This window comes from Megalops cyprinoides, chromosome 19 (assembly GCF_013368585.1).
Source record: "Megalops cyprinoides isolate fMegCyp1 chromosome 19, fMegCyp1.pri, whole genome shotgun sequence".
NCBI lineage: Eukaryota > Metazoa > Chordata > Actinopteri > Elopiformes > Megalopidae > Megalops > Megalops cyprinoides.
Window position 1 is genome coordinate 5,156,316 of NC_050601.1, and position 26,234 is coordinate 5,182,549.

At 47.1% G+C, this 26,234-nt stretch overlaps 3 protein-coding genes across 4 annotated transcripts; 1 reads left to right on the forward strand and 2 right to left on the reverse strand.

Moving 5' to 3' along the window:
- Window positions 1-7,415: 7,415 nt before the first annotated feature.
- On the reverse strand, window positions 7,416-14,136 carry dhps (deoxyhypusine synthase). Of its 2 annotated transcripts, none has more exons than XM_036552946.1 (10): window positions 13,994-14,136; window positions 13,116-13,315; window positions 11,861-12,019; window positions 11,314-11,435; window positions 10,615-10,711; window positions 10,257-10,343; window positions 9,490-9,595; window positions 9,095-9,198; window positions 8,671-8,796; window positions 7,416-8,301 (listed from the first exon to the last, which is right to left on the reverse strand). In XM_036552946.1, the coding sequence occupies exons 2-10, from the start codon at window positions 13,308-13,310 to the stop codon at window positions 8,209-8,211; spliced, it is 1,089 nt and encodes a 362-aa protein (XP_036408839.1). In that variant the 5' UTR covers window positions 13,311-13,315; window positions 13,994-14,136; the 3' UTR covers window positions 7,416-8,208. The 2 variants fall into 2 exon arrangements, with proteins under 2 accessions (XP_036408839.1, XP_036408838.1); XM_036552945.1 differs by having other exon boundaries at window positions 13,116-13,327.
- A 975-nt stretch (window positions 14,137-15,111) lies between these two features.
- Window positions 15,112-16,750, forward strand: LOC118794982 (guanine nucleotide-binding protein G(I)/G(S)/G(O) subunit gamma-12-like). Its single transcript, XM_036553296.1, has 3 exons — window positions 15,112-15,246; window positions 15,346-15,533; window positions 16,429-16,750. Exons 2-3 carry the CDS (start codon window positions 15,441-15,443, stop codon window positions 16,552-16,554), a joined length of 219 nt encoding a protein of 72 aa, XP_036409189.1. The 5' UTR covers window positions 15,112-15,246; window positions 15,346-15,440; the 3' UTR covers window positions 16,555-16,750.
- An 890-nt stretch (window positions 16,751-17,640) lies between these two features.
- Window positions 17,641-24,970, reverse strand: fbxw9 (F-box and WD repeat domain containing 9). Its single transcript, XM_036553042.1, has 8 exons — window positions 24,651-24,970; window positions 23,138-23,290; window positions 22,411-22,558; window positions 21,050-22,073; window positions 20,227-20,375; window positions 19,444-19,647; window positions 18,811-18,876; window positions 17,641-18,628 (listed from the first exon to the last, which is right to left on the reverse strand). Exons 2-8 carry the CDS (start codon window positions 23,281-23,283, stop codon window positions 18,554-18,556), a joined length of 1,812 nt encoding a protein of 603 aa, XP_036408935.1. The 5' UTR covers window positions 23,284-23,290; window positions 24,651-24,970; the 3' UTR covers window positions 17,641-18,553.
- Between the last annotated feature and the right edge of the window lie 1,264 nt (window positions 24,971-26,234).

The window sequence follows — 26,234 nt, forward strand, 5'->3', positions numbered from 1 at the left end:
CAGCGAATCGGCCTGATTGCTTAATTGATGTGAGCCTTTTTATCCCAGCATGTAGCCTGTCACGCGGCCGGCCCAGCCAAGCTAACGGGTGCGGGGCAGGCTCAGGATGGACATGGCTGAGTAAACTTGTTAAGGTCCTGGAATTCCCCGAATGCGAAGTGACTCATGCCCGGAGCATGGGTGCAGGCTCCCTCAAAATATACAAACCCTTCCTCCCCAAAAAGAGGAAGGCAATTTATTTAAACGTACCAAATTCTGAAATGAAACTTAGGCTTCATAAAAGTTTTGTAAAAAAAAAAAAGAAGTGAAGTGTCATGTGTGTATTATTTTGTTTGTTGTTTGGTAATGTGCATTTCAAAGTGGGGAAGCTTTGTGCAAGGCCATCGAGACAGTTCTCTGGGACAACCAATGAAAAGTCACCCATGGCTGGCTAACTAAGTACAATGCATCACATGACATGTTATGAACGGTTTTAATTCATGCTGTCCCTGATGAATAAGCTTGGCTTAACAGTGAGGTCTGTGTTTAAGGTGCCTACTGCCTGTCTCCACAGAACAGCAGCTATAAAGACCTCTGATAGAGAGAAAAAGAGAGAGGGAGGAAGGGAGAGAAAGAGTGAGGCAGAGAGAGGGAGAGGTGTGAAGCACGGAGCAGGCATCTGAATGGGAGTGGCACTCTCGCTCACCCGTCGCCCGCCTGACCTCATCGTTAACACCGTCATCGAAACGCTATTTAAAGACGGCGCAGGAAACTGCACCTTGAGCAAGCCGTCTGTTTTCTTTTCTTTTCTGTTCTTTTCTTTTAGTTACTGAAAATGACCTGCTGGGGTAAGACAGAAATAGTATATGGAGAGATAGAGGCCAAAAAGGAACTTGAAAGTGGTCGGGGGCGGGGGGTTTGGGTTTGGGGCAAACGGCTGTTTGAGTTGAGGTTTGGGACCTGCCTGCTCTCCCGTCTGTGGGCCTGAAAGAGGTCGGGGGGGGGGTCAAACGGCTGTTTGAGTCGAGGTGTGGGACCTCCCATCCGTGGGCCTGGTCCCAAATGATCATGCCTTGGTCCTCACGTGCACGCTCCTGGGGTCTGGACCGCAGTGCCTCCGGGCCCTCCCTGTCACGCCCCAAGGTCGGACCATCTCCCCCCCAACTGGACCCGGGGACACGGGGAGGGGGGCGTGTTCCTGGACTGACTCCCAAGCGTCGCCCCCATGCTGTTGGCCAGGGGAATTCCTGGCAGAGTGATTTTGGGACTACAGACTGAATCACATTGCCAGGGATTTCCAATGGCCGACTTGCATTAAGCAGACGGTAGCCGGCGAACAGCCCTGACGAACGCTTGGTGTCCAAGCGCACACAGGCAGAGCTTATGCACGGCTCTGTGGCGGCAGGACTTAGCCCACATGTGAACACTGTGCATTCTCTCCTTGTTCACAGTGGTTAAGTTCTGCCGCCCCAGGGCCCCACCAGAGAGGTGAGGCAACCAAGAATAACTGCATCATCCTGTCCAGCCTTTGTCCAACCACACGCGGTGCCTAAATGCGCTCCCGTTTCCTCCTCTCCTCTCCTCTCCTCTCTCCTCCCCTCTCCTCTCTTCTCCTCTCATCTCCTCTCTTCTCTCCTGTCCTCTCCTCTCTCCTCTCCTCCCATCTCCTCTCCTCTCCTCTCTCCTCCTCTCCTCTCCTCTCCTCCTCTCCTCTCCTCATCTCTCCTCTCCTCTCTCTGTGCCTTCAGCCTCCTGCAGGTGTCTGTGTCTCAAACTGGGCCTCTCCCTCACAGAGTCTCTCGGTGCAGTGTAAGGGCAATGCTGATCTGTTTGTCTAGAACCCACGCAAGCCTCTCTGCCTCTCAGTGACGCATGTATCTTGGTTACATAGTGTGCTTTTCCATGGGTCTCTGTGTACCGCACTGTGTATATCCATGTTAGAAGACCTGCTGATCTCTCTGCCCCTCATTGGTTGCCTCCAGGTTACTGGACGTGCTGGTCTCTCTGTTTCTCAGGGTTGTCTCCATGTTAGTGGACATGCTGGTTTCTCTGCCCCTCATTGGTTAATCCTACATCAGCAGACATGCTGGTCTCCCTGCCTGTCAGTGTTGTCTCTATGTTACTGGATGTGCTGGTCTCTCTGCAGGCTTGTCTCCTGTGCCTGCTGTGCTGATAATCAGTGTCTCACTTCAGCTGGCTCAGTTCAGCAGGAACAGGAGCCCTGCCCTTCCACCAGGAGAGAAGGGTGATCTACAGACACAGGTCCCTTCGGCCCAGAGCAGGAGAGGGACAAGAGAGACCTACAGGAAGCACAGGGAAGTCCTTTGTACCCAGGGCAAAGGAGAGAGGGAGGGATGAAAGGAAAATGGGGACTACAGGGAAGCACAGAGGATTTTCCGAGCTTTCTCACCGTGCCTGGCTGTGGGAACCTCGCCCTGGCGGGTCAGATCAGATCAGCAGCCTGCAGGGCCACTACTACAGTACAACACACCCTCAGTAGTGCTGACTCCTCAGAGTGTGGCAGTCAGTAAGGGGGCATGGGGCAAAACTGATGACCTCTCCTCCATTTCTGGTGAACGACACAAAGCTGAATGTGACTTTTTTTTTCATTTGCAAATGACTCAATAAAGGATACACTCCTTAAAACATATCAAATGTGCAGTGTTTTATTTCTTTAAAATAAAGTAATAAGACTACAGTATCGCATTGATCACCCTTCCTCTTCATCCTCCTCTTCCTCCTCTGTGCACTCCTGTTTTTTTCTTCTCAGTTTCATTTCCATATCTCACTCACCACACATGTGAGTTGAGTAATAACGGTAAAATATATATACATATATATGTGACTAAAGGCCACAGCTACAGTAATTATGCAACTACAGCAGATGAAACTTTGGAACAGACTCTGACATCACTAAGCGAGTGTAACCATGGTTACCTAAAGCCATAAAGACACAACACAAAAATATGAATGAAATCATAGAGAGAAGTGAAAAGCAACTTCTAGTATTTCAACAACTATTGTATTTCATGTATATGAACAGTTTCATATTTGTACAGTTATTACTATAAACCAGCACTTGACTTGACTAAGGGTCTAGGATGAGATTTTTGTGTATTATTTATCAAAGACATCTTGAACAGGTTACATTTGATGCATTCAAATAACTATTTACTGAAGCAAAATTTAGATGGACACACTTTTTCCTTCATACAGCTACAGCACCCCACCTGGAAACTGAACGTTCGACCCTCTGTTATGAATTTCCCAATCATAATATTTCAGAGATGAATAACAGCGCCAGAGTAAATCCCACAACAGCTGGACAACATAACAAACGCCAATCAATCAGTCCTGTTTCATTTCACGCGGTGCCCGCAGAATAATGACAAAAGCGTCCTCACGGAGCACTGCCCGGTCGCCGTGACACGCACAAAAAGAATGCGATTCATAATGTTGGCTAATATAAAAGTAGAGCACTGACGCTTTGGCAACAGAGGAAAACAATCAGTCTGAGATGACAGTTCCCACACTACTAAAATTAAGCTCCAGTGATTGAATAGCTACCAACCAATCCACAGAGAATCAACAACCAGACCTTAAAGCTCTCTTTTCCTTTCTCTATTTTGTGTGTGTCTATATATATACATATATATATATATATATATATATATATATATATATATATATATAAAACAGAATGTTTTTTTTTAAACAATAAGGAAATTTCTATCTCAGGTGGGGTCAACCTGCATGCACACTCACTTTCTCATTGCTTAAATCGGTGCGTAGGCTTGAATATGTGTCTAGCCTTTCTGAGTGTTAACGATAGCGATCTAACAAGGCCACCCTCAAAGACAGAGACGTGGGACCTGACCTTTCAGCACACTGACTTTTTCACCTGTAACCCTTCATATGAGTGTGCCATCTCCTTTCCGCACACAGATGGGCTATACTCCCCGTGAACAGTAACGCTGTACAGTGAATCGAGACCCAAAATGCTGAGGAGGTCGACCGCTACCTTTGCCACGGTGTTATCTTTAGAGCCATGTGCCTCCCACTCCTGGGAGTGAAGCGGGTGGAAACGCAGCAGGCCGGTCCTGTTGCTCTGAACCAAAGCACAGATCTTTGCGTGGAGCAGCTGGATAGGTGCAGGTGTTTGCGTATGTGTTAGGGTGACGGAGGTCATCACCCCTGCTAACATCCACCCTCCACCACCCCACTCCATCCCAGCCCATTCCTGCCCAGGTGTGTGTGTGTGTGTGTGTGTTTCGATGATGACGATGACAGTGTGCTGATTGGCGGTCTGGATTATCTGCGCTCCCTGGGCCGTTGCGCTGGTAACCGAAAAAAGAAAAACACCATTTCTGTTTGCAGCTGCTGAATGCGTCACCTGCGGGGACCGCGCTGCAGCCTGCTTCCTGTTTCTGAGAAAGAGATGGTTAAGCTGCAGCATATCGCTCTCTCCCTCCCTCCCTCCCTCTCTCTCTCTCTCTCTCTCTCGCTGTTCCGCTCTCACAGAAACTCACCTGCTACTACCTCCGCAGGTTACGTTAACACGGCCGGCAATCGACGCGCCAGTCGTCATGGAGACATAACAGGTAAACAGCGACTTGAGATAAGGAGACCGGGACCTCACGGAGTTCACTCCACTGGCCAACACACTCCCTCACTCTCTCCCTCCCGCGCGCACACACACGCGCACACACACACGCGCACACACACACACACGCACACACACGCACACACACGCGCACACACGCGCACACACACACACACACACACACTGCACAAGCTGATGAACATACTACACAGCATGGCTCGACCCCGCTCCACCCACCCAGCTGTGTCTCCCCTCCGCTCCTCTCCTCTCTGTATCCGTCTCCTGTCTGGGCCTCCCCTTCTCCACAGACATCTGCCAATCTGGCCACTGCACAGAGGCAGCCCACATGACGACCGCATAGCTCCAGGACACACACAGCGCCAATTGTATAAGGCGAGGTAGGGCAGACACTGTCTGCACTGTGCCTGAAAGCGTGCAATATTATGGTTGCGTGACAGCAGCACGTCGACCGACCCTTTCAAAGCCCGTCTTCACAATGCCAGCTCTGATACGCTGTCCGTCGCACAAAACCCCATGCGTGCGGCGGGCGCGCTCTCTCTCAACCTCTCTCCGCCCCCCCTTCACGGCGCTAAACAAACAGCCGATCTGTACATTAAAACTGAATACATTACGCGCCCACATTGTGCTGCCAGCGAACAGACAAGCCCTCAGTTATAGAAATCCACACAGGGTCTTGGAGGCAGGCGTCCAATTGCAGAGAAGCAGAGGACTCGGTAGAAAGTGAGTTGGCATGGGAGGGGACTGTCCATCTGTTGGGGTGTGGAACGATGTGTTTCGATGAGGTTGTGAGTGTTGACCTCATCCCAGATTAGTCTTACAGACGTAGCTCTTTCTGAACCACACTCATACAACCATACATACACAAATGTTTGCACTTATGAATATGACACAAAAAATTACCCCACGACCAAAGACGACCAATGATCCATAAAGCATACAGCTTTCCCATTTCTTTTTAGCCTTGTGCTGTATGTAAATGAGAATTTGAAATATTTGATGTAAGATGACTTAAGAAAAAAAAGATTTAATCCAAGTACTGCTGTACAAAGTTGTCATATGAACACATCAAAACTATGATGGTGTCAAATTCATACAAAGACAAATATAGCAAAGCTGATGCCTAAGAAACAAATTTCAAGCATTTAAGCATAAGTCTTTAGATCAAAATGTCTTTGAATGCACGTTTTCCCTTATCTTAGTTAAATGTGTCCAAACTTTTGACTGGTACTGTATTTACTGAGGCAATGCTGGGGGGAAGCACCCCATCCAGCTTCATAACCACTAAGCTACACTACAAGGTGTATGTCTTTACCATACAGGTAACACTGTACTTGTGACCTCTGCTACCTTACTGTTGCACGAGGTCAACTCGTAAGCTGTTATTTTGAGCTCGTACTCTTCAGAGAGCCAGAGACTCTTCCTCTGAAGGGGGTGGGACCATGAGGCATGGTGGTCCTCTGTTGAGATGCATTACACTACATTACATTGCATTATTTCCATTTAGCAGACACTCTTATGCAAAAGAACATATATTGGTTCCAGTTTTCTTACAATGTTATCCATTCATACAGCTGGATATTTATTGCAGCAATTGTGGGTTAAGTACCTTGCCCAAGGGTACAGCAACAGTGCTCCAGCAGGGAATTGAACCAACAACCTTTTGGTCACGAGTCCTGCACCTTAACCGCTATGCTACACCGTCACCCCGCTGCAGGCTGAACACTGTGTTCCTCAGTGCGCACACCCCCGTCTCTGTGGGCCTGATCCCTGAAACGGCACGCTGCAGAAATCCTGCCGGAACCACAATAAGATCACAGTGAATACCTCCACGACCGAGCTTCGCTGCGGCCAGACATGAACTCAACCGGCTCTGCGCCGATGGCTTTGCACGGGGACAGTGTGTGCCGTGAAGGGCGGTTTATTTTTCCCTCAGTCGTCACGAAGTGAGTATGAATAACCAGTGGCATTGTCCTCACGTTGGTCTGGTGTTTAGTTATGCAGTCAGGGAGGTATGGGTCAAAGGCAGTTTGTTAAGATCTGAGGAGAAGATTCAAAGACTAGATGTCCAGCGCTGGTGGTCTTGGAGACAATTGAGCGCTTTATTTCGGATAAAAGCACTGATCTTATTTACTCAGCCATGCATAGCAATGCCCAGGTATCACCTTACCTTTCAAGCTAACCCACTTCCTGTCTCTTCCTTTGGCCAAGTTGAGTCTCCTGAACTAGCCAACGATAGCATTCAACAACAACATGAAGTTGCGAGATGAGCAACTAGTTGCCTTAGAAGCCAACGAAAGCTGCCTCTCAGAAATGGTGCCTGATTGAGAAGTAACTAGAGGACCAGGATGGCCAGGTTGAAGACATAAATCCACCCTAAAAAAAACAACACCCTTGAGAGGAAACCATAAAAAGGGTCACTTCTTGTGTTTGTTTTTGATGCAACGCAGCGAAATTGTTACTGGAAAAAATACATCCTAATATGTAGCGTATAATTATCTGAAACTGCGCCCGACTCCTTGCCTGTTTGTTTTGGACAGCACTGGATCCGCAAATTAAAAACGTTCTTAAAATGCACTCATTTCACATTGCACTCGCCAATCTCCCCTACAGGAATCTGGTTTAGTTACACAAGGGAGACCCCTTGTGGATATTTGTGTTACTACAATTCTCAACCATATCCACTCCACGATTCTCCTAGACCTAGTCAATACGCACTTGTACAGAAAGACAAGGTAACTCTCATTCCCACAGGTAACATGAAAGCATTCTCAAAAACACTTTCCTTAAAAAAATCACTTTTTTATTCTTGCCGAATAATGTGAGGGTCAAAAAAAGAATATCATCACCTTTTATTTGCTAGTGTAATCGGGGTTTCAAAGTATGTATGCAAAGCACAGGCTCCCCAAAGTCATACATGTTGGACTTTTATAAAGGAATAAAACTTATAAAGGATTTCCACTAAATAAGAGTAACATTATATGCTCCCAAAAATACACCATCAGCCCATCCTTTGGAACATCTGACATTCTATCTCGCAGCTAAAATCTAACGAAGCCGACCAGCGGATAAACCCTGGTCACCATCTTTGGTACAGTATGGCATTGTGTGGCACAACACACAGCTTTAGCCTTACATTCAAACAGTCTTTCAATCCACACCCCACATTAAAGTCATAATTTAAATAAAAACTAGCCACAGACAACCACACACTAACGGAAAGCACTGTTTTGATGGGGTTTTTTTGGTCTAATTAAGACAGTATAAAGGTATTAAAGCAGGGCAGCTGAGATGTGCAGTGAGGGTAGAACTGAGATGCTAAAGGAGAGGGAGAAGTGGAAATGGAAGCAGGGCGTGATTTGCAATAGAAGGGAGGGAAGAAGCATTAGAAATAGAGAGAGCGTCAGCGACGAGCGGAGAAACGAAGGAGCTGAACGGGAAAGGAGAGAGAAATCGGGAGTCTTAAAGACGTAAATGAGGGAGTAGGCGGAGCTGGGTTTGGCGGACGTACAGAGCAATAAATAAACACAGAAGAGGGTGAAGCACACAGGGCGAATGCCTCGAGGAGACTGAGGAAGGGAGGGAGACACGCCTGCGGGAAGAGCTGCTCATGCGGTCTTCTCGGCCGTCAGCCTGGCTGCGTTGTGTGCAAACGTCTCCGCCACCAGCAGGGGGAACACTAGAGCAGCATCCGCGTAGACCTGGAGAAGGGGAAGGACAAGAAACTGAGCTGGCAACCCAACCGGATCCAACCATACAAAAAAGGCGGACGCCCCGCCCCCCCAGCCGCCATGAATCTTGAACATGAGTGAGAACTAATGATATATGCACACTCACAACGTGTCAGAGAGTCGTATTGTGTATCAGGGTATGAAGAAGAGTCCCTGCAAATACTCGTGAGTTTCAGTGAGTAAAAACATTCCTGACTGTGTCACATGGAGAAACACCTGGGTGGAAACGAGTGGTTGCATTTACAGGTTCCATGCACAGCAAGGGTGAGATTGCCCGTACAGAGGCCGTGTAAACCAGGACTGGTGGCAGTGTGTGGGGTTATTAATGTGGGGTGGTACCTTCACTGGCTTGGCGTCCATGCGGATCTTTCCCCAGGACACTGCTTCGTCAGGCCTCGCACCCGAGTCAGAGCCATCAAACTCCTGCCCCGTGTTCACAAACACCGCGTAATCTGCTCCGTTCCTCTGAGGGGGGGTGGGGGGGTGGGGAGAGAGAGAGAGAGAGAGAGAGGGTGGGGGGGGAGAGAGAGAGAGAGAGAGAGAGAGAGAGAGAGAGAAGGGGAGAGCGAGAGAAAGCATGGGTTGAAACAAGGCAGAAAAGTAAGGAAAGGAACAAACAGTGAGAGACACTTAATTCAACACAGAATGGCTGAGATTAACTGTCCATATGAATAATTAATACTGACAGACAGCTGGACACACAGACGTGTCACACCAGTGAAGTGAGCGTCAGTCAGGCGTGCAGACAGGGGGGTAGGCTTACCATGAGATTGGCGTTGGCGATGTGGTGCTTGACCAGTCCCCCTCCGAGGATGATCATTCCGGTGCGCTTGGCGAACACGGCCTTGCTGTTGAGCCTGCGGATATCTGCAGCACAGCGACACACACATCCTGACACACGTGTCCCCGTCACACACGTCCCTGCACACTCCAACACTAACCGCAGCCGCCAAGCCTGACTGCCCCGGGTCTACCGAGGACGTCTGTCAGGCAGCGTAACCGCACCCAAACGAGGTTTAAAATAATTATCGTCAAGGTGGAAATGTAAATACTCACATCCACAAGCTCTTGATTAATCAGCTGCACGTTACGCCCAGTGCTGCTGGTCTAAAGCACACTGTGATAGGGAAGACATGGCCCACCTGTCCCCTCTCTCACCTTCCACTATGTCCAGCACCAGGCCCGGGTTCTTGTAGGAGTGGAAGTAGATCATGTCTCCCAGGGAACCGTCTGTCAGTGCAGGGCTGAACACAGGGATGTCGTTCTGCAACAGAGATGCACACAGACGGTCAGCCACAGATCGGAGCAGACAGCTGTGTGGAACATTACTTTACGGGTCACAGTTCAGCTCTCTCAAAGGGGCACTAATGCATAAATACAAGAGAATTAAGTCAACAGCGATACATTGATAACTGCATGTAGTGGTATCTTTTCAGGGATATAGCCAAGCTACATGTTTACCATACTGTCTTGAATGATGGCAACTGCTAGTAAAAAAAAAATCACAATGAAGAGCATTTTTTTATTGGCTCAGGGAAAAAATGTTACATTCAATTTAAATTAGTGCAAAAAGTACTGCATACTGGACCAAGTATAATTGATACATTTATTCATTATTCATTAAAAGTTATGGTGGACTTGAAGAGACAAAAATGTCTGCTCAGCATTTATTATAATTTTCATAAAATACATTATACTTTTTTTATCAAATGTGGTCTAATGTAGTACAAAAAACAAGTCAGACTGTACCCACAGGAAATCGACACCAATTAAACCTTTGTCAGGCAAGATCACGTCACAAATGCTCTCATCACTGACAGACACCACTGCGCAGTGCTCCCATTAGCCAGTGATTCATGCCATAATCCATTTTTGTGGTAACAGCAGGCTGACTAATGTCTATCAGTGTGTTAGATGCATATCACCTTGTAGGCCCAGTAGTACACTGACTCAGGGTTGTTGATCTCTTTGCCGAGACGATGTATCATCTTGGAAGGGGTCCAGTGCATTCCCTGTGGGGGAAGACAGCAGGTCACATGGAGTCGCTTTGATAAGGAGTGCATAGAGCCAGGAGAACAGAATCTGGAAAGACAAGAGTCAGCTACCACAATGCAAAATTGCCAAAGGCTACAGTAATCAGAGCAAGTGAGAGGGTGGACGGGTGGGCTAGGGGGAGCTAGCATTAAACCTGCGGTCATTTTCCCACCCACTCCCTCGCCCCCCTGTTTCACGTAGAGACACTGATCTCAGTTCAGTGCTCAGCGAACCTCTTGTGGTACCCACCTCTGTTTTCTGTTCCTGTACCATCTGATCCAGGATGGGCATCAGCCAGTCCTCAAACTTGCAGTAGTTCTCATTGGGCACCAGGAGGTTCCCTATCCTAAAGAGAGAGGCAAAGGGAGAGGTGCACTGAGAGTGAGGGAGACCGATCACCTGTTATGTCACTGTACATGAACTGCCAGACAATGTTAGCACTGCACAGTCTCTTACTGATCAAAACCATCATCTCAAGACAAACCTCTTTATATGTCGCCTCCACCCTTCCACACGCATTGCACCTTTCAGGCCACCCTTTCCCCCCCCGAGTCATGAATTTACCCTGACTCAGCATTTTTATATTACATTATTGTCATTTAGCAGATGCTCTTATCCAGAGCGAATTACACAGTTTTTACATACTATCTATTTATACCACAATCCCTGATTTTATTTTCAGATATTGCCCTTAAATGAATCCATGCATATTAAATGCATTTTTATTTCCAGAATGTGTGATTTTCTGTGGCTGTATTCAACTCAAAGTAACGTAGTGCAAAGCTTAACAAACATCATCATCATCATTATCCCACACATTGTATGTTATCCTGGATGAGGGAATGTGAAAAATGGAGCAGTAATCACTGAATTAACAGTTCAGCAGGAACCCTCATCTGAAACTCCTTGCCTGGATTTGCACCCCCCCCCACAGCAGCAGCGGGTTACCTGTTGATCCCCCTCTCTCTCAGCTCTTTGCCTGGCAGGCTGAAATCTCCCAGGAAGGTGGGGGCCAAACACTTAATAAGGTCCTCTTCTATCCCTCCTGCCGTCGTCACGATCACATCCACCTGGTTACCATGGCAACATGGGGTTCATTAAGAGGAAAACGTCAACGCAGATGCCTAATTCTATGAAACAGAATCAACATATTGTTGAAACACCTTGTATTATACAGTTTTACACTAACCCATCTCTGACATCATCCTACATGCTGGTATTTCTGTGTGAAGATTATGCAAGAGAGGGTGAAGAGTTCATTCACCTTATGAATGAAAAATCTTATGAATGAACCAATACACTATCACATTTTAACCCATATAAAGCTAGCTGACCTTTGGTATGGTTAGATATGTCATATAGCTGAAAGCTGGACTGATTTTGAAATATCATGTGCTTACTTAATGTTCTCATGCTTATGTTTAGACTCATGTACAAAACCAATCCCCCTCAAGGGTAATAAAGCATTAGGTGAATGATTCACCATGGACCGTACCATTTTGTGCTGGGCAAGGTAACGGATGGACTCTCTCACTCCAGAGCTGATGAGGTTGGAGGTGTACCCCAGGAAGATGGTGCAGCCCGAGCGGGGTCGCTGGGGGTCAGAGGTCTCGCTGCCCTCCTCTTCCTCCACCGGATCAAGCCGCTTCTCTATCTGCGGGATGGAGGAGGCATAGAGGAGGAGGGAGGAGGTAAATGTGGAGGGGGAGGTTAATGAGGCATTTCCCCTGTATTTCAGCATTTCACTCTGAACACCACCAACTCACTAACTTTTCCCCCATATTGTTACCAACCTCATACAAGGGTAAGTCTTATTCAGCAAGCTATGAACGAACGGGATTTCTCTGTTTTCCGTACCAGCAAGAACCCAATACCAATTTTATAAACTGTATACAACATAAACAAACTGTCAAACCAATTTCAACAAGATGCCAAAACAAAAACACAAAAGGTGACACTCTGACTTTCAAAGACAAGACTGGATGGATCCAATAGAGTCCATTTTAATCCCAGGCCCATCTTGCCCTTAGGCTCCTCGTCCCTCCATGTGTTGATGGAACACAAAACCACAGATGTCCCTCCCTTTGGCTGATCTTGGAGACACTGACTGTGACTGGGCCACAATGTAATTAGAGAACTGAGCATATTAAATTTAGGGCATGAGTCAGATTAGATACCTACTGATTGGATATTTAAACACACCAGTGAAGCTTATTCATTTGCCTGGAATCTGCTCTAATCCAGTGTGGCTGCAGTCCAGAGTGTCTTACATTTTGCAGCTTTATTTTGACCTGACGGTATCAGGCTGGACAAATGACTTGCTCAGAGGCCACCCCACCTGGGATATGGGCATACCATCTTCAGGCTGTGGCCAAGTTCCCTGACCTGTCCTTTCAGCTGCTGAACATATCGCATGACCATGCCACAGGGCAGCAGTGTGGCACAGTGATACGGAACAGCAGTGTGGTATAGTGGTAAGGAGCAGGGCTCGTAACCAAAACGTTGCTAGTTCAATTCCCCACTAGGGCACTGTCTTTATACCCTTGTGCAAGGTACTTCACCCACAATTGCCTCACTAAATATCTAGCTGTATAAATGGTTAAAACTGTAACCCACTGTATGTAAATCACTGTGGATAAGAATGTCTGCTAAATGACAATAATGTAATGAAACGGGGCTTTAAAACCAAAGGTTGCTTGTTTGATCCCCCACTGGAAACCTGGCATGCCTCCACCTCCACCTCCACTCACCATCTTATTGATCTCCTGAACAGCCTGTGAGAAGCTGCTGGCCTGGAAGCCGGTGGTGCTGTAGGACTGCAGCAGGGCTCGGAGGTCCACCCCCTGGTTGAAGTCGTAGCCCTTGATCCTCGGCATGTCCTTCGGGAGCGCGGAGCTCTCTTTGAGCACCGCCTCGCGAGCCACAGCGGGGGCGTGTCCATCCATGATTTCTGTCAAACGTTCTACATTGTAAAGTGATCCAATTTATGACAGGTGGATTTTGGCACGCAGTGTTAGGTTATCGCTAGCCATTTGACACTGTGTTAGGTAGCTCAGGTACACAGTACATATTGTCATGAATTTAAATACTATCAGTCAGAGAGCTAACGTTAATTACTACTATCACAAACAGAAGGCTGTGTTTCCTGACTGTACTTGACATCTTCACATGAAAGCTGCACCTATACACAGTTCTCTATAGAATGTTTTATTGCTAATTTGTTATGCTGCACTTGAAACTCCTATGCTTTGTACACATCCTATCTATCGAACTACGTAACTAAAAATAAACATGCGTTTACACGTGGAAATATGGTTATTATTACCCTGCATTTGTCTATGACCATGGCATCGCTATATGGGTTACGGTTAGGGTGCAGGAAACACACACTCGATAGATAGCTATTGCTTCGTTCTCTGCTGGTCCCTCCAGACGCAACATCCACATACAGATACGTTTTACGAAAGAATTTATTTTGAACGTATTTGCAGCGAAGAAACTCGGTTTAGCCAACAAGCTAATTAGCTGGGAGGCTCGGAAGATAGCTAGCTAGCGAGCTGACACTGTACCACAGGTCAGTTCTAAAACCAACCACTCGACTCTGTAAAGAATCAATATCACTACACACCTGAATATGCGTAGACCACGGTGGTCTACGTAATAGCTTGTTTGATTGAGCCCGTGGGGTACTGGATACAGGCCGGCTTTCTTGGAAGAGGACTCCCCACGTCGCTCACACCGCAATGCAGTGCGCAGACATTTTCCCCACGCACTGCGTCAAAACAACTACGGCAACTCTACAGGAACATACATTGCCAGAGGTGTCCGGGCGTTGTACGAGGTCGAAATCGGCAACCTGGACCACCTGCAGTTCGGATTGCAATTGCAGCTATTATCTAGATACAATAAAACAAAATGAATCAAATTTACTTGAATGCATCTAACATAATAATATTACATTTGTCCACTTGAAATGCAATTTAATAAATTTAATACATGGAAGAAGTGGAAAATCTCATCTCCTATCTCTTTGTTATAATGAAAAATAAAGTGATGGGTAATCCGTTCTCAATCTGCAATCCTTGATAATCATGAAACACAATCAAATGCAGGTTCAGGATAATTGTCACTTTAAATGCAAATTCTCTGCCTCTCCAATTTCTTGCTCATTTCCCACTTAACATTCAGAACACAGCTTTAGTTTAGTTTAGATCTTTCTGATGATTTTTTTTTTTTTATATAAGGCATAAAAATGTGTGCCCATCCCCTGAAAAACTAGAGATGGGAGGCAAATTTACAAAGAATTCATATACAGTGGTTCTTAAATAATACGACTTCCTAAGCCACCTTTGTTGAACTGCAGTTCAGCTTCATACAGATTGAATAAAAACTCTAAACCATACACGCAGGGAGCCACAATGTGGTGCCTTTGAGGAGTGACCCGTTTCTTTGTTCTTCAGTGAAATATCAGAGATGAAAGAACTCGGTTCCTCCCCTGTGATGGTCAGGCTGTGCAGACCGCAGGCCAGCCCGACATTTTCGTGATTAACAGTGGCAGGTGAGAGGTGTGTGATGTTGCCGTGACATTTCCCCGACCACTGGTGTCACCTTTAAGCCTCCCTGCCCCCCATCCCGTCCCACCTAAACATCACAGGACCTTTGAAGATGCCTCTGCACCTGCCATCCAGGGCAGGGGAGAGGTTAAAAAGGGATGGGAGGTGGACACTGCAACAGGTCATCCGCTCGACGAGCACAACTGTTGCGTCTCCCAGCATTTTTGTGTGTAATAAAAGAACACACAGATTAAATCTGAAAAGCGTACAAGAAAACCAACAACCAACAGAATGGAATGGCATTCCAAATAATCCACACTCTTCTCTGGTACGTCATCTTTTTTTGAGCAAAATATTTGACCCACGGGCTAATTCATATGAACAGAAAGGTGTCCAGCAAAGACTTTTACTTTGTCTGTTAACGCAGGCTGGAGGTGCTGACTCCTGGATTCCAGTGAAAGGAAGGGGGGGTTGTGATCCTAAGGAGAGGCCCGTCTGCAGCAGCGGCGTCCCCCGGGAGAGATGTCCGGGAAAGGCTGCACCAGCAACAGCGTGGTTCAGGCGCGGCGTGTGCTGGAGCAGCTGAGGGTGGAGGCTGGCATGGAGAGGATAAAGGTGAGTGGGATTCTGCTGCTTCACCTGGCGGGAGACACTGGGAGATCCACCTGGAGACTCAGTCTACCTGCAGCCATGCTATACAGGGTGTGCAGTGCCGTCTCTGTCTCTCCCCCCCCCCCCTCCCCATCTCTCTCTCTCCCTTTCTCATCGTGGCAGTTCAAGGGCCAAGCATTTTTACTTATATATACACTATACTTTCACTTTTACGCAAGCTGTGCACAACTCTTTCCTCACTGCTTGGAAATGTACCCCAGCAGAGACATGTGTAACTACATTTTGTGTAGGACGCGTTTAATTTGCATCAAGCGCTCATACCCTCCAGCTTCGGGGAAATGTATTATGGCGATGTACCCTGTGGGTGTACGCTGTCGGTGCTTTCTGTTGAGTATGTTGTGAATCCTTGTCGTGTGTTATACTGCTTCTGGCTTAGGGAAGTATAACCCGGGAAGTGCGATTCATAGGCTCATTGAACTTGGTACTGCAAGTTGACATGGGAAACAATGTTTTTCATAAATACAGAAAAAGATGGAATGTGGTAATGAGATCTGAACTAATCTGACTTTTGTTGCTGCTGGTATTACATGTTCAAATAACATTGTGTAAGTGTTGCATGGAAAACATTTGAAAACACTTTCAGCTCTTAGGTCGTAGCAGTGTATGATCAATTGTTTTATATTGCCTAATGTAAAACTTTAAACTTGAAGACTTGAAAATCTATAAAAATTTTAACGGAATTAAAAAAAAAAACGCATTGGAAACCATATTGGTCAGATCTGAGGAGTTTTAGATCCCTACAAGGCTGTAGTGCTGAGTGTATATTGTCCCAAAGCTGGAAGGGTGGTTAGATGTAATGGCTGATTTTTTTGGTGGGTGGTGGTGGTGGACCCCACAGATCTCCATTGCAGCGTCACAGCTGGTGCAGTACTGCCAGGAGCACAGCCGCAGTGACCCCCTCCTCACCGGCATCGCCACCTCTGCAAACCCCTTCAAGGACAAGAAGACCTGCGTGCTGCTGTAGGACCATTTCCACCATGCAACCCGGGCATCCTGAACAACAGCTACCTCAGCTACAACAGCCTAAACCACTCCCACTAGCACATTCTTTACACTCCACCCTACAACGTTCCTACCAGCACATTCCCTACACTCCTCCCTAAACCACTCCCACCAGAGGATTCCCTACACTCTAAACCACTCCCACCAGAGGATTCCCTACACTCTAAACCACTCTAACCAGAGGATTCCCTACACTCTAAACCACTCCCACCAGATTATTCCCCACACTCCAGACTAAACCACTCCCACTGGGACACTCTCCTCTCTCCAGCTCTACCCACTCTGTTACCCATCAGAACACATCCAAGCCACATGCTACTCTCCCACCACACCTACCTGGCCATCAGTGTCCAGTTTAAAGGACTCCCACAATGCACTGCACTTAAACCAGCCACAGAACTAGCCACCGTTCAGCCACACCCACAATCACTATCCACTGAACACAGGAGTTAAGTCTGATGTCTCAAGACTTAGAGTGGGAAGGTGCACTAAATTTAATACTGTAGTTCATAAACAGTAACAATGTAACCAGGTACCAGCCAAGAAGTACTGTTACACAAATTGGTATTTATTACATTAAAGTAATGCAATATTAACACAATACAAACACACAGTTACAAAACTGAAATATTCTGTCTTGTGTTTGCACTCAGTTTGCTAATAACGCACTTAAATCTGTAGGTGAGGAGTCATTATGTAGTATGGCAATACCTGTGACAAACTGTATATGTATGTGTATGTTTTACAATGCCCACGTATTTGAGAAATGTTGTCTTTGTGTATGTGCATGTATGTGCATGTGTATGTGTATCTGTATGTGTGTGTGTGTGTGTGTGTGTGTGTACATAAAAATCCAGTAAAAATCCCTGGAAAAGGCTATTGCCCTGCAAACAAATAATAAGATCTTACTGAAACCTTTGTGTAAGTGAGTGTATGTATGCACATGTGTTTTAACTGCTTCCAAGTTCTGACACTTTAATGTCTGAAACCATTTCATCCTCTGACTCTAAAATTTTAAAAAAATTAATTTTAAACGGGCTAAGCCTTAGTTCAACACATTAAATCATAACACTTAATCAAAGGTAAAGCCGACCAGGGAATTACAATAAAAAACAAGCTAACAAACATAAACTCAAAGGCAACTCCAGCTTTGACCTGCTCCTTGTAAGGCAGGTAGTTATTTTCTCCTCCTGGTCATTGCATTTCTGGATTTAATCACATCTCTGTCTCAGAAAGTACCAGCAGAGGGGTCAGTCAAAATCCTTCATTGTACAGTCACATACTATGGGATTTAGACAAAGTTTCCTTCGAAATGGGCTGTCTGGAATGTTTTTAATAGAATTACTTTGGTCACACTACAAAGTGGCCTTGTACCTGTATAACAGCAAATGCAAGTACTATATAAATACATGTGTACTTCAGGGTTTGCTATGCAGTAAGTACTGATTAAGAAGGTGTACTTATATACTACTTACATAGTACTTAAATATGTAACTGAACAGGTACAAGTCCATTGTAATGTAAAACCTTGTAAAACCCAGTGTTTCCTATGAGTTCTGGTGACGTAAAGACACATCTTCCTGGACAATAGTGTTGCAATAGTGTTGAGTTGTGCTTGTTGTGCTCAAACAGCCCCTTTAATTCAAAACCTCTGATAACATGAACTTCAGCAGGCATTTTCACAATTGACACAATAATTTAAAATAAAAAAAGGACAGGATACAAACAGCATTCTTCATATGTATAAAAGACAACACTTCTTTAACGGAGGATGACGTTGCTTTAAAGCTTATATGTATCATATGTGACATAAGAGGGATCAGTGGCATTGCCTTTTCATGTTCAAATAAAGAGGTATCAAGCCTGTCTCAGATGTGCTTAGTGGCTTCACCGCAGATGCAGCGGGAACGGACCCCCTCCCATCCTCCGTTTTTTTTTTTTTTTTGGTCCACCCTTGTTACTTATCTCTGGGGCCTCCACACTTCTACACACATGTCCCCTGAAGCCACCGCTAGCACCCCAGCCTCAACGCTCAGCTGTGGAAAAGAGAGAGATACAGAAGGAGAGAGAGAGGAAATGGGGGAGAGAGTAAGACAGAGGCAGAGAGAAAGCATCCACACTGAGTTTGAGGCCCTATTTCAATCTTTGGCAATTTTGTTCATCATAGGTTTTTGCCCCAAGGTAAAGAGACTGAGCTAATGACGTGTGGACGTCTTACCCCATTGACCCCAGCCTGATGGCTCAATGTGCAAAGTGTCCTAGGGGGGGCGCAAGGGAAGTGAACCTGTGGAGAAAAAAAGAGGCAGATGAGAATGCAAGCAAAAGAGGGTAGACGTTTGTATCGATCTGAAACACGGTGGTGCACTGAGAGAAGTAAACACAGACGGTATACAGCACCAGTCCGGACACACCTGATTAAGATAATGGGACACATGCAACAAAACACGTTGATCTGAAGATTTATGCTTAAATGCTTGAAATTTGTTTCTCAGACAAATATAATCAGTAAAGTTGATGCCTATGTATGAATTTCTTTCCAAAAAAAAAAAAATAAAATACTTTTGGCTACTTTGAAAAATCTAAAATGCAAGAATATTTTCATTTGTTTTTGGTCACCACATAATTCCTTTTGTGTTGTTTCACAGTTCTGATGCCTTTACTATTATTCTAAAATGTGGAAAATAGTAAAAATAAAGAATAAAAGTTGTGTCCAAACTTTTGACTGGTATAGTAGGTTCAAGGTGGATCAAGGTGGATCAAGGTGGATCAAGGTGGATCAAGGTGGGGTGGGGGGGGGGGGGGGGGGGGGGGGGTCGTGAGCAGGGGAATGAGCGGGGCCGTTAGGACGTACCTTAATGGTGCGGTCAGAGGAGCAGGTGTAGAGTGTTCCAGGCGAGCTGTGCACGCCCGTGACCAGGGAATGGTGGCCCACGTCGAACTGCGCGACGGGCTGGAAGAGGCCGTCCTGCAGGGAGAAGGTGTGGAGCAGGCCGCGGTTGTCCCCCGCCCACACCTCCTTCCCGCTGTAGGACATGGACAGCAAGTAGGAGTTCAGCTGCTGAGGGAGGAGAGAGGTCAGCATGATCTGTGCGGGGGGGGGCTCGCGTTTAGGTAGCCATAGCAACACGTGTGCTCCTTACCAATTTACACATAGATCCCACTGGCACCCTGTGACATAACTCAGACCTTGAGTGTTTTTGAGAACAAAGCAGTTAAGAATAAAGCAGTTAATAATGCAGCTAATAATGCAGTCAAGTTAAAGCTGTCCTGTCTTCTCCACACTCAGTCAATGAGAAAAGGAGTGACCTTAACAGAAAGACACATCCGGGCTGCCTTTTTCAGAGAGCATGTGAAACTTTCAGTTAGTCCTTGGCTTCTGGGTGTATTATGCATCATTGTAGGTGTGTGTGTTGTGTGAATATATGTGCGGTGGCTTATGTGTGTGTGTGTGTGTGTGTGTGTGTGTGTGCCTATATGTGTATACATGTGAGCCTGTGTGTGTACCCATGTCTGTGTGCACCTGTGTGAGCGTGTGTGTCTGTGTCTGTAGTGTGTTGTGTGTTTGTGAGTATGTCTAAGCGGAGTGTATTCCCAGTGGCCTGGCTCTCATCGGTGTCTGTGTGTGTGACCGTACTGGCAGTTTCTGCAGAGTTTTCCCCGCTCGGCGGTCGAACACGGCCAGCGTCCGGTCCTTGCTTCCGGATAGGATGTACTTGTCGTCTGCAGCCAGACACAGCACCGCGTTGCCATGGAGACGCAGACTCTTAACCAAGGGCTCTGCCGCTGGGGGGGGGGGGGGGGGGGGGGGGGGGAGCAACACGACATCACACACCGCAATTCAACGCTGCCATGGCAGAAACACCTGAAACACCTCCCACCAGAAGCGGACAGGACTGAGGGGCATGGGGTGAAAGGATAACAGAACAAGAGTCTATCCGCGAACCGAAAGAGCACAGAGGGACCCTATTACATTACAGTCATTTATGAGACGCTCTTCAGTGACTTCCATGGGTCACAGTGTAACAATTTTATTGTACTGGCATGGCATCACACACAAGGGGGGTAGGCAAGATCTGGATTATGGGTAATAATGACTGTCCAACCCCCATTCCAACCAATGCCAACTGCCTTAGAGAGAGCATCACAGTAACTGACAGGAAAATATATCATTACATTACATTACTGGCATTTAGCAGACGGTTTTATCCAGAGCGATTTACATCGGTTACAGTTTTTTTTTTTTACAATGTGATCCATTTATACAGCTGGATATTTAGTAAGGAAATTGTGGGTTAAGCATCTCGCCTAAGAGCACAGCAGCAGCGCCCCAGCGGAGGAATCAAACCGGCAACCTTTCGGTCACAAGTCCTGCTCCTTAACCACTACACTACACTGCCGCCCCTTCACACCAACAGGCTGAGTGCTGCGCTGGGCGGGACTGGGCCGGGGCCACTGACCTCTGGTGTCGTAGATGCTGACCTTCTTGTCGTAGGAGCCAGCCAGCAGCACGTCGCTCTGGCAGGACAGGCAGAGCACGGCGGCGCGGCCCTCTATGAGCCCGCGCTCGGCCCCGCCCGCCGCCAGGTCCCAGAGCCGCACGGTGCTGTCGAAGGAGCCGGAGCAGAGCAGGGCCCCCCGGGACGCCAGGCACCACACCCAGCCCCGGTGCGTGCTGAAGAGTCCCTGCCCCCCCAATGTGCGCAACAGCGTCCCCTTCGGTCCCTCCCGCAGGTCCCACAGGTTCACATTCCTGTCCCGGGACCCCGAGGCGCACAGCGACCCCTCCCCGCCCACCAGGAGGACGGTGTTCACCTCGGCGATGTGGCCCGATGGTAACGAGAAGTGCTGGAGGGCTGGGGGCGAGCCGGCGGGGTCAGGCTGATCCCCCTCGCTCTCGCCTGGTCTCTGCCCCTCCACACCGCCCTCTGCGGCTCTCTCCTCCCCTCCACCTTCATCTATCTCTAATACCTCCCTCCGGCCTTCCTCTTCCTCTCTTTCTCCCGCAGCCACCGCATTCTGCCTCCCCTCCCTCTCTCCCTCCTCACCCTCCTGGGCCCCACCCACCTCCTGCTCCACCCGTCCGCCTCCATCAACCAGCATCTCACCATCCACTAGACCTCTAGCATGTTCTAAACCTCCACCTCTCCCCTCCCCACCCTCCGGTCCCCCGCCCCCAATTTCCTCAGCCTGCTCTTCGGCCCTCCCCTCTCCGTCACCCTCAATCCCCTCCCTCTGGTTCTCCATGTCCCTCTCTCCTTCCCTCTCCTCCCTCTCGGCCCCCGCCACTTGCTCCGCCTGCTCTGTCTGCTCCCCCTGCTCTGCCCAGCAGCCAATCAGCTGCTCCATCTCCAGGCAGGCTGTGGGCCAGTCGAAGTTCTCCCGCGGCCCCAGGGGGAAGGAGGCCCCTGGGCCGATCAGCCTGCGAGCGCGGAGCTGCCAGGCGGTGCTGTCCTCACCTACGCCCTCCAGTGCACGGCACACCTGTTGGGGGGGGAGGAGAGAGGGAGAGACATTACATTCATTTACCAGACTCTCTTATCCAAAGCAACTTCCAGCACAACAGAACAGAAGTGTATCCATTCAGGTTCAATGAATAACAGTATCAGACCAGGCTAACAACACTCCCAGACCGGTGAGTGTGAGCGCAGCACTGGTCAAGCCCTACTACAAGCTAACTTGTCCAACCTGACTAGACAAGGGAAGCAAATCAAAGTACCACACATCAGTCACTAGATCACGGAATCTACTGCACTCCACCACAACCTAAGGCCTCTACATTTAAATGGACAGACAGGGGTCAAATTGGGGGGACCCTCACCTGGGGGAGGACGGTGATGACGCACTGCGCCGGGAGGTGAGAAGCGATGCGAGCCACCATCTCCCACGGCAACGAGAGCAGCCCCGTGCCTTCGTTAGATGGGGAGGGGCTTGCTTCCGCAGCTGTGAAGGCTGGTGCCAGGGGAAGCCTGGTGTAACACGATACGGCCGTTACTATCTGACGCCAGACTGACCCGCACAGAAGCGTCACAGCAGACATCAAACATGCAACTGTATAAATGTTTAATACAAGTTTTAATGGCGAGCTACATAACTCCCAGCAATGAGAGCATCTGCTAAGCGATGAGACAGATGGAAGACACAATAAGACAAAGAGGGAAGAGAGAGAGAGAGAGAGAGAGAGAGAGAGAGAGAGCAGGTAAGACAGGGCTAAGGAGTAGAGTAGTCTTCTTATTACATTACATTACATTACTGGTATTTAGCAGGCGCACTTATCCAGAGCGACTCACATCAACTACAGGCAGCGACTTACATTAACTGCAGGTTTTTACAATGTTCTCCATTTATACAGCTGGATATTTACTGAGGCAAGTGTGGGTTAAGTACCTTGCCCGAGGGTACAGCAGCAGTGTCCCCATGGAGACATTCAAATGTTCACGTTTTCATGCCAGTTTATTGGATGCGCTTTGTAAGTCACTCTGGATAAGAGCGCCTGCTAAATGACGATAATGTAAAGCAACGTAGCGTAATGTAGGAAGAGAGCTGACCCCTGCTGGTCCTGCCCCAGGGCCTCGCTGCACGGCAGATTCAGCGGGGTGTGCCGTCGAGCTCTCCCGACCTCGTTCCCGGGTTTGAGCTCACTGAGTTCTGCCTCAGCCTCCTCTTCCTCCCGCGGACCCCACGTCTCCGACATCCATGCGCTGCGGGTGACAGTGGGACAGCAGCGACCCAAAGACAGATACCTTCAGCTGTAGCCAGGACTCATCTTCACAGTTCTCAGTATTTGACGCTCACACTTTCATCTCAGCTCTGATTTCCTCAGTGCTGTGTTCTAGAGCTAGCATGCTACATGGCCTCACTGTTACCTCTTTATTTCAAGGCTTTTTATTTGGCTATTTAGGGAGCAGCGGTTTAGTACCACAATGGCACCAAACATGCCTCTCTGCCACTTTAGGTGATCGCACATGGCCCCCAAGGACGGTCACTGCAAGTGTCCAAATTTTCTGGGGGTGCCAATCTTTGACAACCCCTCGAACACAGCGCTAGGGATCCCTCGAGAGGGGTGCAAATGAATCCCTTGCAAATGAAATCGCAAGAAAGATACATGAAATATATGTGGCAATAGATCCGAATGAGATTGCAAGGAGACACAAGACAGATGTGTAAGTGTGGTGCAATTGATTTGTGACAGAAACATAGACCAACTGGGGCTGATTGAAAAGTAAACCTCTTTTCAATGGTCAGTGTCAATATTTTCCCTGTGGTTTGGAGATTTAAAAAGAGCAAGTGAGCTGTCAGAGTGGAAGTGAATGGTTCAACCTTATTTGCATGTATCACCACTTACATGGTCTCCTCTTCTGTCACCACTTCTGAGCTGTGTAACGTGCCTGTTTTCAATCAAGCTAGATTGCATACGACATGAGAAGTGTTTGACAACGTGACTGTGTTGTGTCGATCAAAGACAAACACGCTGGCAACCAGGAATACAAACACTGACGTCAAGGAGCAGCAGTGTCGCTTTGTGAAACGTAAATCTCGATTCCAAGTGAAACAATATTGATAACGAAGTAACTGACTGATATTGCTTTCAAACCGAGCTGTCGTGTGACCAATGGGAAAACAGTGGCAATCAATCGTTCGGTGATGCATTCCACAAGCCTGCTGTCGATAAGGTGAAAGGAAGATTTAAATGGTAAAACGACCTCCCGTGTACGAGGTTCCTTTGCGGTCTTCCTATGCTCACTACAAGTTGTGACTACTTCGATGTGACATGCACAGGTATGACTCTCATACTTACATATCTGTGAAAGAAACCAACTTCAACCTCGTCAATGAGGGAAAAGTCGCAAAGGTTTGCTATAGTACGATGTATCACTAGTTTTTCACTCTGGACATTCTCTCTCGTCTTAACTTCACACCGGAACCCCAAAGCAGAACTAGGAGGGGGCCGCTCAATTTGCAATGAACCGTCTCTGGTTTGCAGCTCCCATCAGCCTAATACCGCTATGTCATGTCAGAAAGCTAACAAGTTGGACCAGAAATAAAATGAAACAAACCTACCTGCAAATACTTCACTTAGTTTTGATATTTCATTCTACAAATACCGCTGTCGTCCCTGCGCTGTGGATTCATCAAACACTAAACAGGTAGCCAGCTACACTAATCAAGCAAGGAAACTGTTGCTAATACATTGTGCAGGCTAACGTTCACTACCTTTTCTTTACAACGATAACATCACACACACTCAAACAGCTAGAACCTTGCGTGAGAAATTGTCCCCCGCTGTAAATCGTATGACTAATTAAACTTATTGAGGGTTTTTAAGAGTTTTTTTTTTTTTTACTACAACAGCAGATGTATGCAGACATACAATCTCACAATAAAACCCTGCCCATTTACAGTTGCATTTCAAACATGTATTTTTCCGGCGCACAGCATTTTCGTCATCAACTGGGTGCTGGGTGATTAGGAAGGGATCAGAGAATTAGCAGCACGAGAATTCATGAAATCGTGGCACTGGTTAAAGCAAGAAAGAAAATCTGATCCGATCGCAACGCATGTATGTGTCGCACCAAATACAGTGAAGGGGAATGTATGTCATTCCGCTGGGATTATCAAACAGGGTGTCATCGTGTGATAATTCGGTCGTATTTTGTAATCCATTCGACGGCAGTAATAATGAAATGTAGAAAAAGAGTGAATGGATCGAGCCACATTCATCCAGCCATTAATGGTTGTGGGCGGGAGGGTTGTCACACATGTATTTAATTTCAAACAATATATTAACGATATGTAATGAAATCTGTTGTGTTGGACCAGTCAGGGGAATGAGCAGAAGTGTTAATATAAAAACACACCACACTGCCTCACCCAGTGCATGTTATAGCTCCATTATTTAATTCTTACAGAAACGAGAAGACAGGTTGTTCTGTGGATCGCCTGAATTAGACACTGTGAACGCAATGCTGTAAAAAAAATCAGTGATGGAACATCAAAACTATCTCCCCATCTCTCAGGGAAAGGAAGTGAAGAACCCTGTCATGTACAGGTAGTTGTTATGGATCGTAATGCAATCGGTCAAGCTCCGCGTATGGGAAAAGGGGAAGACTTCATGATATTGTGCGTTTGCAAAATACATATGTATATAAAATAAAAATAAATCTGATCAAGGAGTCCATTTAAGTACATGGTGTTGTCATGTTAACAGCAGCCACATTAGTATCATAGACGCATGTTATGTACTAGTAAGAACTACCTCTGCATGGTATTACCAGGCTGTCTAGTGATAATACACTACCACTGTGAAACCTTCAGTTGTCTAACCTGCATTCTGTTAAAATCCCAGTTACGATCCCATGACTCTATTCCAGCAGTAGCAACAGTAAGAAAGGCATCCACACACAGGTTTTATAAGAAATAACTTGAACAGACTCAATGCAAATGTGTTCCCAGCTTGGTAGAAAACCTTTTTATTTTCCATTCACAAAAGAAAAATAGAAAGTGATAAGTCTGATACATAAGTTAACGTCCCACCTGCACCCACATTTGAGAAAAATACATCAATTTCACTCGGTAGACTTGAGACTGAACCAGGGTCATACAAGTCTTTTACAATTCTTCCCTTCTTCCCCAGGTATGCTCCAA